This window comes from Amblyomma americanum, chromosome 1 (assembly GCF_052857255.1).
Source record: "Amblyomma americanum isolate KBUSLIRL-KWMA chromosome 1, ASM5285725v1, whole genome shotgun sequence".
In the NCBI taxonomy this organism is placed as follows: domain Eukaryota; kingdom Metazoa; phylum Arthropoda; class Arachnida; order Ixodida; family Ixodidae; genus Amblyomma; species Amblyomma americanum.
In genome coordinates this window covers 319,038,227-319,057,578 of record NC_135497.1, presented here as the reverse complement: position 1 = coordinate 319,057,578, position 19,352 = coordinate 319,038,227, and the positions used below count along the sequence as shown (strand labels likewise).

General features: G+C 45.3%; 1 protein-coding gene across 2 annotated transcripts; it reads left to right on the top strand.

The window, feature by feature from the left end:
* Positions 1-5,329: 5,329 nt before the first annotated feature.
* Positions 5,330-11,827, top strand: LOC144115395 (4 kDa defensin-like). 2 transcript variants are annotated; one of them, XM_077649768.1, is made up of 4 exons: positions 5,330-5,387; positions 9,221-9,302; positions 10,139-10,198; positions 11,490-11,827. In XM_077649768.1, exons 2-4 carry the CDS (start codon positions 9,260-9,262, stop codon positions 11,609-11,611), a joined length of 225 nt encoding a protein of 74 aa, XP_077505894.1. In that variant the 5' UTR covers positions 5,330-5,387; positions 9,221-9,259; the 3' UTR covers positions 11,612-11,827. The 2 variants fall into 2 exon arrangements, with proteins under 2 accessions (XP_077505894.1, XP_077505895.1); XM_077649769.1 differs by lacking the exon at positions 5,330-5,387 and adding an exon at positions 5,462-5,486.
* The last annotated feature ends 7,525 nt before the right edge of the window (positions 11,828-19,352 follow it).

Sequence of the window (19,352 nt, the reverse complement as noted above, 5' to 3'; positions counted from 1 at the left end):
GTTCAGCAGGATACCGGCAAGGTCTCTCAGGAGACGAAAGATCTGATTAAGAAACGCCAGATCATGCAAGCCTCTAACCTCCACAGACAGAGGACAACTGGCAAAGCTATTAATGTTAATGAATAAGCTCAAGGCAACTGAAATAAGGAAGTTTAATATGAAAAAAAATCGAGTGCATTCTAAAGAATGGAGGGAGCCTAAAAGCGGTGAACTGGATACCAGGTAGATGCAAAAAGGGGACGTGTGCGTTAAGCGACAATGTGTGTGTGTGTGGGGGGGGGGGGGGGGTGGAGTCAATAGCAATATGAATTAGTTCTACACAAATCTGTACAGCAGCCGACATAATCAGGATGTAAGTGAGATTGTATCACCCAGCAATGGGACATCCCGCTAGTAATGCAAGAGGTAGTAAAGAAACCGTTAGGTACAATGCAAAGGGGGGAAGCATCTGGTGAGCATAAGGCGACAGCAGATCTGTTGAAGGACGGAGGGAAGATTGTGCTAGAAAAACTAGCCACCCTGTATACGCAATGCCTTATGACCTCGAGCGTACCAGAAGCTTGAAAGAAGGCTGGACATTATCTAATTCATAATAGAGGAGCCGGCAAGGGCTAGAAAAATTAAAGACTGATAAGGTTATTGTTCGTTGCCTACAAGGTATTTACTAAGGTAATCGCTAATAGAGCCAGGACAACCTTCGACTTCAATCAATCAACAAAATAAATCAGGCAGGCTTTCGTAGAGAATGCTTGACAATAGATCATCTTCACACTATGAACCAGGTGATAGAGAAATGCGCGCAATATAACCAACCCCTATATATAGCCTTCAAATTACGAAAAAGCATTTGACTCATTCGAAACCTCAGCATTCATGCAGGCACTGCGGGATCAGGCTGTAGAAGAGCCTTTTGTAAAAATACTACAAGATATCTTAATCGCTGCACAGCTGTTATAGTCCTCCATATAGCCTGCAATAAAATTTAAAATAAGGAAGGGTGTCAGGCAGGAAGACAAAATCCAGACAGTGCTATTCACCACCTTGTTTACAGGAGGTATTCAGAAGCCTGTATTGGGAACAGTTGTGAATAAGAGTTAATGGATAATACTTGGTGATGTGAGATTCGCGGATGACATTGCCTTGCCAAGTCATTCAGGAGACGAACTTCAAAGCACTATGAGTTAGACAGGCAAAACAGAACCGTTAGTTTAAAACTTAATAAGCAGTAAACTAAAGCAATGTTGAACAATCTCGGAAGGGAACATTAGTTTACAATTGGTAGCGCGGTGCTGGAAGTAGTAACCGAATACGTCTACCCAGGGCAGGTAGTGACCGCAGACCCGGATCACGAGGGTGAAGTAACCAGAAGATTAAGAAGGGGGTGGAGCGCATTTGGCAGGTTCTCTCAGATAATGAATGGCTTTTTACCAGTATCCCTCACAAGAGAAGTATTCAACAGCTGTATCTTCCCGGTACTCACCTATGGGGCAGAGACTGAAAATAACGAATAGGGTTCAACTTAAATTAAGAACTACGCAGTGGGCTATGGATTGGATAATAATTGGTGCAACTTTAAGAGACAGGAAGAGGCAGATTGGGTGAGGGAACAAACGTGGATTATTGGCAGCCTAGCCAAAATCAAGAGGAAGAAGTGGGCTTGAGCAGGGCAAGTAAAGCGAAGGCAAGATAACCGATGCTCGTTAAGGATAACGGGCTGGATTCCAAGAGAAGGCAAGCGTAGCAGTCGGCGGAAGAACGTTAGGTGGGCGGATGAGATTAAAAAGTTAGCGGGAATCGGGTGGCCGCATCTGGCATAGGACAGGGTTAATTGGAGTGACATGGGAGGGGCCTTTGCGCTGGGCCAAGTCAGGCTGATGACGATGAATATTCTTTTCCTACACTAACCGTTAGCGGTGTGCGATTACTGAAATGTCTGGATTTAGCTGAACAAAGCATACGAAGAAAACTGATTTATTCGCTGATCGAATGTCGCATTCAATGCAAAATATCTTGCTTTTACACAATATAGATATATTGTTGCAGAAGGGGAGAACGCAATGCAGTTTCGCAGCACTTTGTGGATGTTATAACATGCTTCAAGTACTTTGTGATTTCCTTACGACGCTTACACGCTGAATTAAACAAATCGGCGTTGAGTTGAGCAGTTTGAAGTGAACAAGCAATTAAATCCAACGGTAATAAAAAAGCTAGACTTGACAGCACGGATATAGAAACGCAGCTGCTTATTTTACAGGGAAATATACGGGTTCATAAACGACAGTTAAAACGCGGGGAACTGAACCATAACCCTACACATTTCGTTTCTCGTGCCAGCACGCTAACCCCCATTTTCAGGAAAATCCGCTACTTTATGAATGCAATAATCTTGGGTTTTCGAGTGTAAATGAATACTTGACGCTACCGAACATAAATTTTTACGCAGGATATGATATGAACGGGCTATGACGGACGACATAGTGGAGGGCTCCGCATTGATTTAGACCGCCTGGGGTTCTTTATTATGCGCTGAGACCGGGCAGCACGCGAGCGCATTATGCATTTTTTTCCATGGAAACCGGGCCGGCGCGGCCCTAAATGAACCTATTTCCTCAGCTCAGTAGCCAGTAGCTGAGCGCTCTAAGTATTTATCCATCGCGGTGAGTTCCGAAAAAAAAGGGGGGGGGGGGGGTAATGGAAGGATTTCATCCGAATTTCGTTTCATTCTGATCCTTTTCGCACTTTCATTGCCCCATGCCTTCCCTGTCACTAGAATCAATCAGGCAGACGGGTGGACGGCGAGAATAGATTTGAACCGAACGACAATAATTGCATCGCAGCATCCTTGCATTGATTACGAACGGTTAGCGGTTCCGAGAAGAGGGGGCTTAAAAGGCTACCTCACTGTTCTCGCTTCGCCCCTGTACCCACGATTAAAAATATATTGTAGCGAACCACGACGTACCACAACGGACGCATCTGATGTTGCCCTCGCAGATAAAGTTGAAAAGGACAAAGCGCGGCCGTACTGCGCGAGGTCACTGTTGTGTTTCAACCGGCAGTTTTTGTGTCGCCCGCCTTCTAAATTTTCGTGACTTACGTTCTCATTTTAACTTCTGTAACTGTCACCTTTCAAAGGGTGGAGGTGCGGACCGTTTTCAAACCCCAGAGAGTGATTTTTTTCCTTGTCTCTCATTTATTAATTTTACACCTTGAGAAAGAGACTGTTAGGCTTGCACAGCGTTGGCATGGTCGAAAAACAAATGCGAATTTTTTATGAAATTTCGAAAAAAGCGCGATTCTACTTAAGCTGATCATGGGAGCAGTCCTTCGTAACGCAGCCGTATTGAATAAATTGTGGTGCCATCTCTAAGTTTTGAAAATTGCCCATACGTAAACTTCAATGCTTCTGTTGTTTTCTTCAATGTCAGCTACCTACGAGTATTAATATGCGCCGACAACTTCAGAAATACAAGCGAAGTTTGATGCCTACATGGCCAAACTCACGTTAAAGTGGATTTCAAGAATGCAGTTAAATACTTGCGCGGATGCTGTTTCGAGATAAATAATACCCTCAAACTATTGTGTGGTCACGCAAATAAGAGTAGTTATTCTAGATAAGTAAGGCAGTGGCGCAGCATGGAAGGACTTGAGTTGAAATCATGTAGATCTGCTGGATAAAAATAAAGTTAACGTAACAAAGGCTTATGAATATTTTCTGCAGATTTTCCTTGTGCACACCAGGGTTTATAACAGCATGTTGAAAAATAAATGACCCATCTTCAAGCAGAACTGGCCGAGAACCTTAGGTGAGTATTCTAAAAGTTTAACAGGTTGAATGGAGCATTTGCTGTTTTTTTTAACAAATACACTTATTCAAATTGCGTAGTCAAAGTGCCAATAAATAGATTGGTTGTTTAATACGAGAATTAGGTGCGATACGAGAATTAGGTGAAGGCAGACCAGAAGCAACCCTTCTGGTCTGCGTGCGCCAATCTCTGTTATCCCATGAGTGAGTCCCAGATTAAATTTGTGCGTATTAGGATGAAGTGATAAATTTTTATTGGCGATTTACGCCCTTGGCATTGTAAAAGTGAAAGAATAATTAAAAAGTTGGCAAACAAAGTAGTTCAAAACGGTTCCACTGACCATCCGTCATAAAATCGAAAAAATAAATTGAGAAAAGCAGCTCTTCTTGTTCGTAGCCTTTTCTGAAAGTTTTTCTTCGAGAGAAACACTTTCTCCAATGAAAGAAACTCGAATGCAAAGCAAACATACAGTATCTCAACAGCTTCTGAAGACACCCAGCGTTCCAATGAGTGGAACAGTTATTGTTTTTTTTAAATACGTTTATTCAAATTGTGTTGCCAAAAGGCAAAAATATTGATTAATTATTTAATACGGGAATTAGATGCGAATTGGGCAGCAAGCTACACTTCTGGTCTGCGTGCAGTGAGTAATTCTCTGTTATCCCATGAGTGAGCGCGAGATAAAATTTGTGCTCATTCAGGAGAAGTCTGCAGCAATTTGATGAATTTTTATTGGAAATTTACGTTCTTGGCATTATAAAAGTGAGAAGCTGTGGATTATTTGAATATTTATAAGCAGAAAGTTTAAGCAGCGAGAAATCTTCAAAGGAGAGAAAAAAAAACGAAGTTTGAAAGCTTTCATTTGAAAGAGCAATTCAGTATAGAAAATATAAGCCTTAAGCCTCATTTCATGTCATCTTGAAGCTCGGACTGTTCTGATAGGTGCGCCAGACTCAAAAACAATGGAACACTTAATGTGATTTGCTTAACTTTGCTGCTGTCTCCCCAGAAATGGTGCTTTCGATGTGTGCAACAGAGCTTTTGAATTGGCTTTATGATTCACAGCTATTTTGCGGAGTCAACGAAGACAAACAGCAAGATGTTCGAAAATTCGAAAACCTGACGGTCTTGCTCCTTTACTTTTTAGGCCTTTATTCCAAATAAAGCTAATTTTCTTGAAATTGCGCTACTGTTCCTGAAACACGACATGCATGCGCTCAGCACAAAATAACATGAAGAAACAACTCGTTGCCGAGGTGAAAAGAAAGGCGAGCTCTTGAAGGCTGTTGACAGTTACGATACTAGCAGCTTTTTACATTTCTGCTCAGGTGTCGTATCAGCACAACTACCACATTTACGTCCTAAGATAGTGTTGTTCGCAGCAGAAATCCTGCCTATACACCTTCTGACATTCTTTCCCGACCATATGCAACCGCCTAAGCAATGCGAGCACCTCCTGCTGGGAAAAAACCGGCAATAGAAAGCGCCCTTTCTTCCTTGTTTCCGTCTCGCTTCGAATATAAAAACGGCTCGGCGATGCCAATGGACCAAGGCACTCAGCTTGCGGCACCAGAGAAGAAGGTGAGAAGTTGACATCGTTCATTTTCGTTCCAGTATTTTGTTCATTTTGTATATTTTTCATTACAGAAAGAGTTTAATGAAGCAAGTGATGCCAAAACGGTAGTTCTGCATGCTCGCGGCAGGCCGTCGATGAAACTTCTGCACTATACGAGATAATCTGAAGAATGCAGAGGCCATACTGACGTCGCGATGCTCTTGAGCATTTACATCGCTTCTGAAGCGTTGATTGCATTTTATATGCGTTGAAATCAATGCAGGATTAATCCGACTCGCTCCTTAGCACCACTACACCCCCCCCCCCCCCCCCCCCCCCCCCCCCCCCCCCCCCCCCCCCCCCCCCACACACACACACACACCCATTACCTTGAAGGCAGGAGCCGCGGTGGCTCAGTGGTTATCGCGATCGCCTGACCTGAAAGGACGCGGATTTGATACCGGCCATGGCGGTCGAATTTCGATGGAGGCGAGATTCTCGTGGTCCGTGCACTGTGCGATGTCAGTGCAAGCTAAAGAACCCCAGGTGGTCAAAACTTCCTGAGCCCTTCTGTACTTCGTCCCTCATAGCCTGAGTCGCATTGGGACGTAAAACCACCATAAAACAAACCAAACCAAACCATTACCTTAAAGGCAGCCAAGTTATTACGGTGCATTTGACTGTATCGTGTGCACCAATATGTTACGGAAGTAAAGTGTTTCCGCATAGGTCAGGATACCAGCTTATAAACGGAAACTACATCCCTAAAAAGTAGTTCTAATTTTCAACCTTCCCCCGTCTATTGGGCTCATTTTTACTGGCCCTCTCTCCGTAGATTTATTAAATTTCGTAGCAATTAATTTACTGAATGGGATCAATTGATGGGTTCCGCAAACTGTGTTGTGTAAGGGTATATACCATGTGTTTGAGGGAAAACTTTCAAAAATTTTCAAAAGGGGACTTTTTGGGATAAAGATATGGCTTTTACGGCATAACATTACCAGTCTTGGCGGACACCGGAAAGCCTGTGAATCGCCTTAAGTAGTAAGATGGTTTACTATTTTCTGATACCTAACTCTTTAACTGTCACAGACAGGCATCAGGTTTCAATTAGAGATCGTTAGTAATAGCGATATCTGTTTTTAGAATTTCGAAAACGCATTACCCTCGCTGCTTTAGCGCGACAAAATCTGGCTGCATCCTGCGCGATAAATCCACTTTCGAAAACATGCAGGCAAAGCAACCCCTGCAGTGCACGTAACTAGTCGAAAAAGCCAAATTTTGTCGAGACACAGCGCCAAGGGCGATCGCGTTTTCGAAATTCTAAAAACTAATATGGCTATTACTAATAACCGGCTACAAATATATAATTGCAACTAGGCGCCTAACTCGGCTAGTTAAAAAGATAATTATTAAAAATTAGTTAAACAGCTTAGAACTTAAGACAAATGTCCGGTTTTCTGGTGTACGCGAACACTAGTAATAATATGCCGTAAAAGTCACATTTCTTCCCCCAGAAGCCTATTTTTGAAAACTTTGAGTGTGTTACAGAGGAATACAGAGAGAGAAAAAACAGCCAAACGTTTCTACTCTTCCTTCAAATAATACAATGAGAAATGTCATTCGGTGAAACCTGAATATCAGCGGCAAAATAATATAGGGTGCCGCGTGCACTTGAAAATGCAACATTTTCGAGATAAAGCAAGACCTTACTTCACATTGTGCACACCAGAAGAAAAACGAGCATTCAGACTTCGTTGAAAGCTAAGCCTGACATTTTCACTAGGACACCAATTATATTATCGATAATAACGAAAAGAATGCTCGTTAGATCAAAAGTTGACCGCTGAAACAACTTCCCCTGTAGAACTTATTAAAGAAAACGGCATAAGGCTGAGGCAAGCAAAAAATTTCAGAAAAATGGGGAGGGTGGTGGGGCGCTTGGTGTCGATATATAAGTGTGTATAGGATGCCTGGTTTTCCCGTGTAATATCATAGTATCGGTGTGATACATATGTTTTCAAGGTTGGTGTGCCGGTTGCGCCTGCTCTTGTATGTACATTATGTGCACTTCAGAGAGAGGTTCCCGCGCAAAAATTACAGAGCGTCAATACTCAGCGAGGCAAAAAAAAAAATCTGAAAGGATCACCGCAACGGACATCCGCCCATCTTGTTACGGTGATACTCGAATCGGGGACTGAAGTCGTTTCATAGGTTTGTTCTTCTACGGTGGAATTCATATCCGCTACTTGCTTCATCACGAATTAAAGTGTTTGGGGGACATAATGCAGAGGCGCTTGTGTTGTGAAGGCTTATGAGCCCATTTCCAGCATCTTGTTCACTCATATACCAAGTGGCATAGCAGTAGCCGTGGAATGCCTGCTAACTGTACGGCATAATAGACAGAAAAGGAAAAAGAGTAGCGCGCCTCTATTGCGCCGCATTTTCAGCGAGCACCCGCGGTAATGGACTGCAAGTATAAACAAGGCAGGAAGCTATTTCTCTCTGTCAAGCTCTTAAGCGGTTTTAGAGGGTCACTTCAGGGCATAGATAACGTGGTGTCCACATTAGCTGCTAGGGTTTGTTATTTCTTCTGTTTAGGGAAACGTCATGCCACCGCCAGAGCAACCGCGTGTAACGCGCTGCGTTTCTCTGCCAAGCTGTTATTCTTTCGCCTTTTGTTGCGTGCCTTCCGACGGTTTCTTGCATGACTATGTACCAACTGGGTGATTTTAACTCCTACCGCAACAAATATGGATACACGAGTCGGGGTACATATCTGCTCCATCCAATTCGCTTAAGGTGCGAGCGAGGCGTACGCAAACCGGCGCTCCCGTAGTGCTTTGGTTTGCGCGGCCTTCGACCGAAGCTTTCCTGCCACACCTTCGCGGTGCTTCCGTTTCCTTCCATTTTCAGCCAGACAGCAGAACATACGCTCCGCCGGCGCGCGAGTTTAAAGACGTGACGAGTGGAGCAAGGTTCAGAGGCCACTACTCTCTCCTGGTGTCTCGCAGCGTAGCCCAACCCTAATTTCGTGAAACCTGCCCTCGAGTCTCTGGGGTGCCTTGATGCTTGTGCCTGTGACCGGGGCGATCGCTTCGAAGCGCCTTAGCGGAAAACTGCTGAGCGCGCTGTCATTTCGTTGCGCGGTTGACAACTGACGTATTCCAGTGCGAGCGCTGGTTTCGCCCGTTAAGGGGGACAGAACAACAGCAACGGGCGGTTTTAGAAACAGCCGTATTTGGTTATATGCCAGTGTGCCCTAAAAACGTTGATTACTTCATCGTTAAGCTAACAAAGCAAAATCTTTAGGAGCGAGGGTTGGTGGTTGGCTTCAGGGGAATGCTGGAACCACTTTTTGGTCCATGTGGGGGCTAAATTCAACGGTCGTTGAGTGCTTTGATAAACAATATGTTTATAAAAGCAAAAAAAGTATGGGCATGCTGTAACTATACTTTTTTGCAATATAAGGTACGCGCCAAGAAAAACGGCAGTAGCTGCCACTTCCGTATTCACTGTCAGCCAGCATACGAAACAGAAACAGCTGACATACTCTGCCCCATTAATTTTTTTCATACCCGTATTTAATAGCATCCCTTATCGCAAGCACTAAATTACGTTCGTTCCTCGTGAACATTGGGTCCCTTTAAAACAGCCAAATTTACCGTTAACTCGCCTTCCTTCTCTGTAAAAAGTTGATTTATTCCGTCCTTAATCAGAGAAGGAGCATAGCCTTAATCTTAGCTTAAAAGGATGGGCCACGGTCCAGTGTATTTTCGTTTCTTCAAGTGCGATGACAGACGTTGCTAAATTGAAAACTGCATTCTTTACACTGGAACAATTTTTTTCTATTTCTTAGTGACGCTTGTCAACCAAAGCCAACAGCTTACCGACCATAATGAAGGTCCTGGCCGTCGCCCTCCTCATTGTTCTTGTCGCTGGTAAGTATCGCTCAATCCAGAGCTTCAAGCTCCTCACCAAGCTTTCCTCCTGCTCGTCCGAAAATTGGTCACTTTAAAGGAGGAAGCAGTAGTACCTTTTACTGCATATCTTAGAAACCTATCCATACATTCTATTACGACCGCATGAAAGGAAAGCGTCTATACCGTTTGTCGAAAAATTTCCTTGCCCAAAACGACGGTGAACGGAATGAGCTCGGGTTCATATTGAAGGACACTGTTCTATGGCACTCATCAGCCTTGCGAGTAAAGGTATTTTGGACGTATTCCTCTGTTCACGCCAGCCTCTCACCAGCAGATTAACGCCGGCTTTTGCCAAGTAGGGGGGGGGGGGGGGGTGCGATCGCTCAACGGCCACTGGCGCTCTTTTCTGGGAACTTGTGCGACAGGCGGTGGATGCCCATGAATAACACACCAAATAACGATAGATTGAGCGTTCTTCCTGGTTCTTTGCTGCAGGCTGTTGGTGCTACGTAATAACGTGTGTATCTTTCATGGCTCCGTGCCGTTTCCATTGGCGCAGTGACGACCTACGTCAGTACTTACTTAAATCCGTTTCTTATAATTAATATGCACGTGTATCTCACATAGTTGTTGAGAATATGCAAGACACGTGCTTTTCACATGTTTAGCATAAAAAGATGAAAAATCAAAAGAATGGAATGTTTCGGGAAGTCAGCTCATACAGATGACATTCCATTTTTGGCATGCGCACTGCTTAGCAGAAGGATATGTTAGTGGTCAGAACCGAATAGCCACTCGGGACACGTTACCATGATCACTCCCATTAATTGCTCGCTCTTTTGTACCATCTTCAGGACTCGTCAGCGCCGTGGCGGCTCAAGACGATGAAAGCGAAGTGGCCCACGTCCGCGTCCGTAAGTGTTCTACTACTAGGACTGCAATTAGGAGGCCCTTTTTTTAACAAGGGCAACAGCGCAAGAAATTCGTCTTGTGCGTTTGTCGGTCTTCGGCTTAAATTCATTAAGGAGCACATGCAGTTTGTTCCCCTCCCCCGCACGCGCATCGAGTTAGTCGGTGATGCGAGAGTGTCAAATAAAGGGAACTTTTTTTTTCCCTCATTTCATGACTGCGCTGTATTCCCGTGTATTCACAACAAACTAGCCAGCCATTACGTATGAAGCGAATAGCTCAGTTGAGTGCTAAGCCTTATGAAAAGTGATTACACATATACTAGTGGCACTGCGCGTAAGGCTAGCGCGCGGTTCTGGGATAATACTGCACTGGCCCGTGCCCTTGAAAGCCTAAGTTAGGTACGGTACCTAGATTTAGAAGCATTTCAGTTCCGCACTTCTGCGCTCACATAACTCTTTTTTAAATATCAAATTTTTTGGATCTCAGGCCGTTCTGTCAGCGCAACCGTGTTTCGTGAGCGTGTCAGGCGGCTGGTTCATCATAGTTACACCTGTAGACAAAGAAAATCTCGAACACACAGGCCAATAGCCTCGTTTATTGGGTAAAGGAAGACACACCGCAAATTTACCAATCTAACTTTAAAGGGTCATTTATGAAATCTTTTTAAGTGTCACTATTCGCAGAAATATCTCTCTCATTATAGCAGTCTTTTTCATTTTTTCACCGAGCAATAGAATCAAAGTTATTGGCATGCTGCCGTCCGCATGATATTATCTACCCAGCTGAAACAACCTGTTTGTTAAAGAACTAATATCTTGTGAAGAAAATTGCAACTGCGCTCCGCTAGCCCCTTCTGCGCCTCTTTCATAGCGGTGGTTTGGTAGCTATCAAGGCTCCCAATGTGGCCGTTCCGCTTATTTGAGCAAGTAATTAAGATAATCATCCCTGGAGGTAAAAAGGCCGGAAAGGAAGGCAGAGGAAAATGTTGACGGAGTTAGGTCGTTTCGTAAATGTTGACCTTTACAAAGCGAAAGCTTACTCCTGCCAAAGAGAATGACATAAAAAATTCTGCACACAGGCGCTCTCGGGCCTATTATATCTTAGTCAAGTGCACCATTTCCTGCCTGCTATACCTACAGGGAACACACGCTTCACTTCCAAAGCTTAGGTCGCGTGTTCCCTTTGCCAATATTCCCTTTCGACGCGTCTGGAGTCTGATTCGTTCGAAATGGACACGGCACAGGTACAAGACTAAAAAATTTACATCACACTGCTCTTCCTCTGCTCTGTCAGGTCGGGGCTTCGGCTGCCCGCTCAACCAGGGCGCCTGCCACAACCACTGCCGCAGCATTGGCCGCCGGGGAGGTTACTGTTCTGGAATCATCAAGCAGACCTGCACTTGCTACCGAAAATAGGCCAAGGAAGACGTGGTTTCCGGGAAAAACAAAGGCATAGACAGCTATATGGAGAAGAAAGAAGTTCCTGCGGATGGTCTCGAAGTGATCGAAGCTAACGTGAAAGGCGGATACTTACCGCCATCGTCACGCACTCGGTTACTTTGCCTGTTGTCTTGCTAGTCCACACACTCCTCGCTGTGAATTGTTCTTTGTAATAAAAAGTTGAACAAAGGACTTCACGCAGAGAGCAGTTACGATCGCATGCATCGAGAGCCACGAAACTCGTTCTCATGGTTCTTGGTTTTTCTTCCTCTAGAGCAGCAGGTGTCCATACCTTTGGTTGCAGCTGCTCACCACAGCTCCTTCGTTGTCGAGCATATCGGTTAATATCGCTGTCGAGGTCCCAAAACATCCTTCGCTTCGCATTTATTATTTAAGCGCACTCTAAAGGCACAAAAGAGTGAAGCTTTACTGCGCTTTGACCAGCGTTGCTATGCAGGATGCCTGGAGGTCTGCTCTCGCCCGAGTACTACCCGAGTTTGCGCAACGGCTCTCAGTGAGCGGAGATAGCGTGGAGCTCGCAGAAGCAGCACACAACAAAATGTCGAGATAAAAGGACCTAAGTCAACACAGGCGCACCCTACGCGTGCCGCGCCCACGTTTCCAACACCCCAGACTGCCCCATGCAAAGCGTCAGCGCCGCTTGAAGTTACCAAGCCAGTATCGCGAATCGTAATATCGTGACTTAACCGCTATCTGCACACTCACCGGAAGCCGTTCGCCGCGCCTATTTCGGTTCGCGTCAAAAGCGTGTCTACTTTTTCAAGCATTACCTGTCTATCCGCGGTCGAAAGCGAACAGTGAACAAGCGGTGCATTCTTTTGCCAACCCTTTAGCTTCTTTCCATGACAGCAGGCACCCTGCAAACTTAGAGACCTCCGTGATACAATGCTGTTAGGGGACGACTAATGCTCCATTTTCCGCTTTGTTATCGTCATCATATGTGGCTAACGCCCTGCAAGCAGCTGCAGTGACGTGAGGGCAGCTGTTTGTTGTGGTCAACGTGGTTACAATGCAGGTTAGAGTGTTTTTTACGCAAACGCAGTGCGAGATGAGAAACAAACGACTGTGATGCTCAGATTAAAAAGCGGTGACGTCCGATGTATATCATGTATTTCAACGATCAAGGTTGTTGGTGTCAGTCAGCACGGCTTTGCTGTAGCCTGAAAGAACGTGGAGCATAGCCCAACCGTAGCGTGAACGTGCATAAAAATTACACGCCCCGTCTCGGGTGTAAAATGTAAATGTGACTTACAAGCTAAGCAGACCAAACTCGTGGATAGTGAAGCCGCCGAATTCCAACCGGGACTGTCATGGAGGCGGTAACAGTAGCAGCAGCAGCTTGGGACATGGCTTCGAGCGGCGGCAAATGTCAATATGACCGACTGGAGCCGACTAATGACATAACCGACGAAGAGTTACGGCGTCATTTGCTTCTGTCGAAAACTTTGGTGCGCTGGCTGCGCGACGGACTAGGCGACGACACACGTCTGCTGAGGCTGCGTGGTGGGCCTCAATCGCTCACTGTCGAAGAGTCCTCTGTGCCTTCCCATTCTAGAGGACCGGGAGTTTACAGCAAAGCGTCAGCTCAGACCGGTGCACTGCACGCCCCAAGACCACTGTGAGGTGCCAGTGGCTGCACCGTACATGTCTCAGCCGTCTCTGGCTCACAGATTCACCTGCAGCATGCGGCTCAATTCCCCTGCTCAGCAAAGCGTCAGCTCAGACCGGTACACTGCACGTTTTAAGACCACTGTGAGGTGCCAGTGGCTGCACCGTACATGTCTCAGCCATCTCTAGCTCACAGAGTCGACCTGCAGCATGCGGCTCAATTCTCCTGCTCCATGAAACAAACAGGATGGTTCTCTGTGCAAATCCAAACCATGCCGTGAGTTACACGCTCAATGCGCGGATCTTTTCACCGCTGTTTGTTAGCGATTTCCCACTTTTGTTTGCTAACGGTTCAGAACAGTTTGCTCTCTGGATAGGCACTGAACACACAAATAATCAAGAATGAGCGGCAAACACTAAAAACAGAATAAAAAAGAAAGGTGAGAGAAAAAGCGCAGCAACTCATGTACGCCGTCACGTAATCCTGTAAGGATGTAGACATGCCTGTACTGTCTTTGTGTTTCTGGTGATATTGATCACTTAAGATGGATTATGCGGCATAGGTATACCAGCAGTATAGTGAACGTCGGAAAACAGGCGAATCGTGTTGACGAGTAAGCTGATTCAATGAATTCAAATACCAGCCTTTCGAACTATTCCATTTGGACGTATGGGTGTATTTCGGGGTTTTTAGCTTACCATTAATAATGCTCATAGCATTTTTTTTTTAACTTCAGAACATGGTTGTGCTCGTTGCCTGTCACTGTGGCCGGTAAGAATTTCTTTCGCCGTAGGCGCCTGACGGCAATAGTTGAAAGGGGATTATTCGAATGTATTTAACCAGCTTATTCGTTGACCAAATTAACATGCTTTATGATGTCCGCCATCCCTTGCATAAGCTTTCAGAAAGGCTGTGCGCTAAAGTGACGTTCACAGGAAAAAGGAGAGGTGACAGATGATTTACTGTTAACGTCAATTTAGCGCGCAGAATTTCTAAAAGACCATGCGCCAGGTAGGCTGTGAGAAAGTTTTCGCTGCCATAACACGCCGCGAAAGCTATCTTCACAGCTGCAAAATCCTATTTCTAAATATTACTTGCATAGTCCGCTAAAACACCTTGCATATGGGTTTGAACGACATAGCTCAAGCAGATTCACACAAAACCTTAATGCCGCCATAGCGCAAAAAAGTTCACACACAAACAAAGGAGTCAAATTCGAGTACTGCGTGCTATTAGAGGCTCATCTGAACATTCTCGTTTTGGTGGTCTGGCACTGGTATTGCCACGGTGCACCAGTATTCACGCTGCCACTGTCTCAGTAGAAACCGCGTTTGAGCCACAGTCACTTTTACGTATTTGGCTTCAGAATTTGTTCGCAGACGGCAATCGCATTTAAAAACACTGTCATCTTTATGAAAACTTCGCTATAAATGCTTTATTTTGTAATATACAGCTTTCATAGGGTACGCTTAGCTGATAACGCACTGGATCCATTAGTCTCATTGGCATGCTTCGCTTTTAACAGAACTAAAATGTGAGAGGGCAGCCAGCATGTACCGGATTTATTTGCATATGTAACTATCTTCTCTTTCCTTGATCCCTCTCGCGTACGGAAGCTAGAAGAACGAAAAAAAAATGAGTTGAGAATAGACTCATGGAAATGCGGATATGAACGCTAGCTATGGAGCCACAATCACGTTTCAATCTCATTTATTTTTCGTCGGTACCATTCATGCATTGTCAGTGGTGATTATCACAGCAGAGGCGATTTGACATGTTGGTTAAGGTCTTTAGATCACACGACCGCGTGACCACCAGAGCAACACTCAGCGATACAAAGCAGGTTAGAGCAGAAATGCGTTCTTAAGAGGCCTCCGTTACAATACTCGTGCCTGCTTCGGACTGGCTCCAAGTTTCCCGTTCACGGCTCAAGTGGGAAATGAAGACAGAACGGCAAAGCCACGAGCTCGTATGTTCTCGAGAAGTTGCGAACGTTGTTAGTCTACGCCCCCCCCCCCCCCCTCTCCCCTCTCCTTGGAGCCCCCGTACGGTGTCTGCACGTGTGTATTATTACACTTTCGTGGATGGTACAACGCAGCCGCTATGGCTTCCATTAGCAGCTCCATGGTGGCGGCCTCTTCGAAAGCAATAAGAGCGCTCGGTGTCGGTCCTCGCGGCTTCTGCCAAGTCACTGGTAGTTAAGAGAGCTGTTGCCTTTGTCGGAGGTCCTTCTCTAAGTGTGCAGGGAATGTTTTAGGGCTTTTGCGCCCACTTTTTTTACCGTTTTTCGCGATTCTCCTTTCACTCCTAAGCCTAGCTGCGGCGTTTGCACGTCTTTCCTTTATATCTTTTCTCTTTTCAACACGGGCACGGGAGCAGAGAAAGCATGGGGATCACCAGTTTTCATTTTCGGCTCGAACACTTCCCAACACTTCCCATCTATGAGACATGAGGATTTCTTTCCCGGAAACCTTCGCCTTTTGAGCTAGCGCTCAAAACTGACACACTCAGGGTAGCGTTTCAGGAAGAGTATAGTTGGAAAACTTGAAAATTTACGCTTCTGTCTTTTAGACACAAATTTGTGCAATGATTCGACCCGGAATCGGTGGGACTCGGCGAGTGTCTAATGCGCAGTCACAAGAATTCCATAAAAGCATCATGTCTGGAGAAAAACGTTACAGCAGTTCTAGTATTAGGCGAGGTACACGTGAGTGGCCCGATCATGACATCAAATGGGCGACTATGAAACAAGACACAGCTAGCAGCTTTACATCATAGTCTACTGGCCAGAGCGTAGCCTTTTCCATGCTCCAATCTGGAGTGTGTGCAGATGGAAGCTCCATTTCTTTTTCGGAAGCGACGTGGAGGAGGCTGCAAAACAGTGCTTTCGCTTGACACCTCTGTCTTGAGGAGAACTTATGCAATTTGCATTCTAGACTTACAGTATCCAACATGCTGTGCTGAGTAAAGGTTAAAAAACAGTGTTTTCATAAATTAAGTCGTCACACAAATTTTGAACTCCTCGTACGCCTAAAGCGCGTCGTGCAGTGCAGGTTCATGTTCTTTGGGCACTTTGTCATATGCGTCCGCATAAGCATTTCTGCTGTGACAGTACGTTTTTTGATGGATTTCGACCTTGGACACTGTTGCATTACCGCTCTTGCTGTTTATCGTCGTCGAAGTCATCATTGTCGATGTCAAGGCCGAGCTCACATGCAGTGTCATAACTCTCGCGTCCTCATATCTTTCTGTGACTTCGTGCGAATTCTATTTCTTCGAATGAATGGATATGAATGTCTAACGCCTCAGCACATGGGGCGATCTACCCTTGACTTTTCTTCTTTTCTACCTGATGTTCCCGTGCGCGGAATGCGTCGCACAAAAAGTTGAGAAAAGAGTGTGATATTAGTAAGGTGGACTAAACCTAAAAATCAATCAATCAATCAATCAATCAATCAATCAATCAATAGATCGATCGATCGATCTATCTATTTTCGCATACAAAGTGCAACAAAAAAAGGGCGACTGAAGAAAAAGCTGCTCACGGCCTATTGACTGCGCTCGAGTCACGCATCAGCAGTGGTGACTGGACAGCAGGCAGGTGAAGGTGGATTAGTCCCATCTCGAAAGGCTGCTGCTGTGATGTGACGAAAAGTGACGGGCTTCGAGGAGAGTACTTTACAGCTTATTTTACATACTTACAGGAGTACGTAAAGCGCGTCATCAAGACAAGCAGAAATCAGACGGCCCTCGCCCACATGCCGTCCGGTTGCTTAAATAGGGTTGGTCATCCTCAGATCCGTGGCCGGCGAATCTTGCAACATTATCAATATCCAATCAACTGGTCAATCATGATGTCCTGGGAATCCGCCCACTGCAGGATGCGGCTCGTTGCCCTCCACTCATCTCCCAGTGGCAAGGGTCCGGTCTTCTGATGTGAAGTCGATATGTCACTGCCTTCCTGCAACAACGCTGAATATGAAGATGCAGCTGCGTGGTTTGCGAGTACTGGATTTATCGGTCGTTTAGGAAGGTTAACTGGAAGTACCGCGCCCGCCTGGCCACACCTGCTGGTCGGTGAACCCTTTTTCCCCCGAACAAAGGAAGATCCCTTCGTTGGCGACGCCGCCGCCGTGGCGGCGCGCAGGCTATTGGCGCCACGCTGACGGCTCTTACAAGATGTGCCGGCTGGCAACTCAAGGGACGCCCCATGTGAAAATTCCACCCCGGTTGGAGGCCTTCGTTCTTAACACCGCTCGTTGTTTCGGGCTTTTCGCCGCTTCACGCTGATGTTTGAAATTTTGCCAAACTAGGTTTCGCTATCAGTGCTAAACGGAAATACGAACCTTGCTTCCCGCACAGTTTTCTTGCCTTCCACTTCTTTTCTGGGGTGAAGCCATGAATGAAATAATTGCGGCTAAGGCACTAATGTACCTAATTGAACCATCGTCTGCTGTGTCATTCTGTTAGCCTTTCTTGGTGAATTTGCAAATTATAAAGCAATATTTGCCTGTAGTTTATTTGTTGAAGTGTTACATTAGCCTTACAAGTGAAAGTTAGTCGGTTGACATGTGTTCAACTTGTGTTAAATGCCCGTAGACAGAAAATTTTGGTTCTATGTTTTCTTCTTTGTCCTGATGTGTAAGACATTACTGTGCATGCAAAATCATGTGGTATCCACCTACGACCGAAAATAATTTATAGTTTATTTCTTTCACTTTTCATTATTTATTTCACTTGCTTCTCTTTCCACAGCTGAGTCACATTTACGATGTTAAAGGTCAGTTTAGGCTCCGGGAGGCATGAAGAAAACTGCAATATAGGAGCTCCTTTATTCGTTTCCATTTCGACTCTTGAAGTATCCTGGCTTTAACATTGTAGTGAGTTGAAGCAATCCATCGTCGATTATGCTGCAGTTTTTTCATGCCTAAAGGGGCCTATACTGACCTCTGATGTCAAGCCTTCGCTCGGCAGCCGAAACTTAAGCGGAAATAGGAGATAGGAAATTCGATTCAAATTATTTAGCTGTCGTAGACGAGTACCACGTGGTGATCCATGTATAATAATGCCTTACGCATCATTACCAAGAAGAAAACACGCAGCCAAAAGCTCTAGTGAGTACAGATTGTCCTTGCATGTTTAGCGTCGTCATGATATGGTCTGCTTCGTTTAAAATGTTGATTGAAAGAAATTTGAAACTTAGTAACATCAGGCGTCATTTGTGCTGAAAGCGTCACTTGGCTATGAAGCATCAGTTTTGTTTAAAAACAGGCACAAAGGTAAAAAATACAATACAAAACGCAGTTTCAACACACGTGCAAAACACATAAAAACACAAGTGCCGCTGTCCTCGACTGACTGCAAGGTTTTCTGGATTTGTGCAGGCTATTTTAATTTTTTTTCCGTTAACAACCTCCAGGGTGGGCGGCTGCTTGAGTTCATGGCAAGACAGTGCCCTGTGAAAAAAATTCCACTGATAATGACGTCTGCAGGGTGTGCAAGGTCCGTGTGCAGGGTGGAGGACAGTTCATATATATGCACAGCACCTCCTAACTGAGCCTGGTCTTGCTGCCTTCCGAATCCTGGTAAGCCATCGTAGGTGCATGTTGCTGTAGTTTTCTTTCACTGAATATTTTTCGCTTCTGGTGGTTACTGAACAGAACTGAATTTGACTTCCTCATGTTGCCACATAGTTAGAACCTTCCTTGCACAAGAATTTGGATTTGGGAATTCCTATCTACGTTACGCGGCTTGCTATCTGCTTCAGAGCAACTTTCTTATAAAAGCATCATCATGCTGACCATTTTATTGTCAACCAAGCAAATTAACTTCGAAATGGCAAGGCACGTTCGATTACTGTGTGTGTGTGTGTGTGTGTGTGTGTGTGTGTGTGTGTGTGTGTGTGTGTGTGTGTGTGTGTGTGTGTGTGTGTGTGTGTGTGTGCGCGTGTGTGTGTGTGTGTGTGTGTGTGTGTGTGTGTGTGTGTGTGTGTGTGTGTGTGTGTGTGTGTGTGTGTGTGTGTGTGTGTGTGTGTGTGTGTGTGTGTGTGTGTGCGTGTGTGTGTGCGTGCGTGCGTGCGCGTGTGTG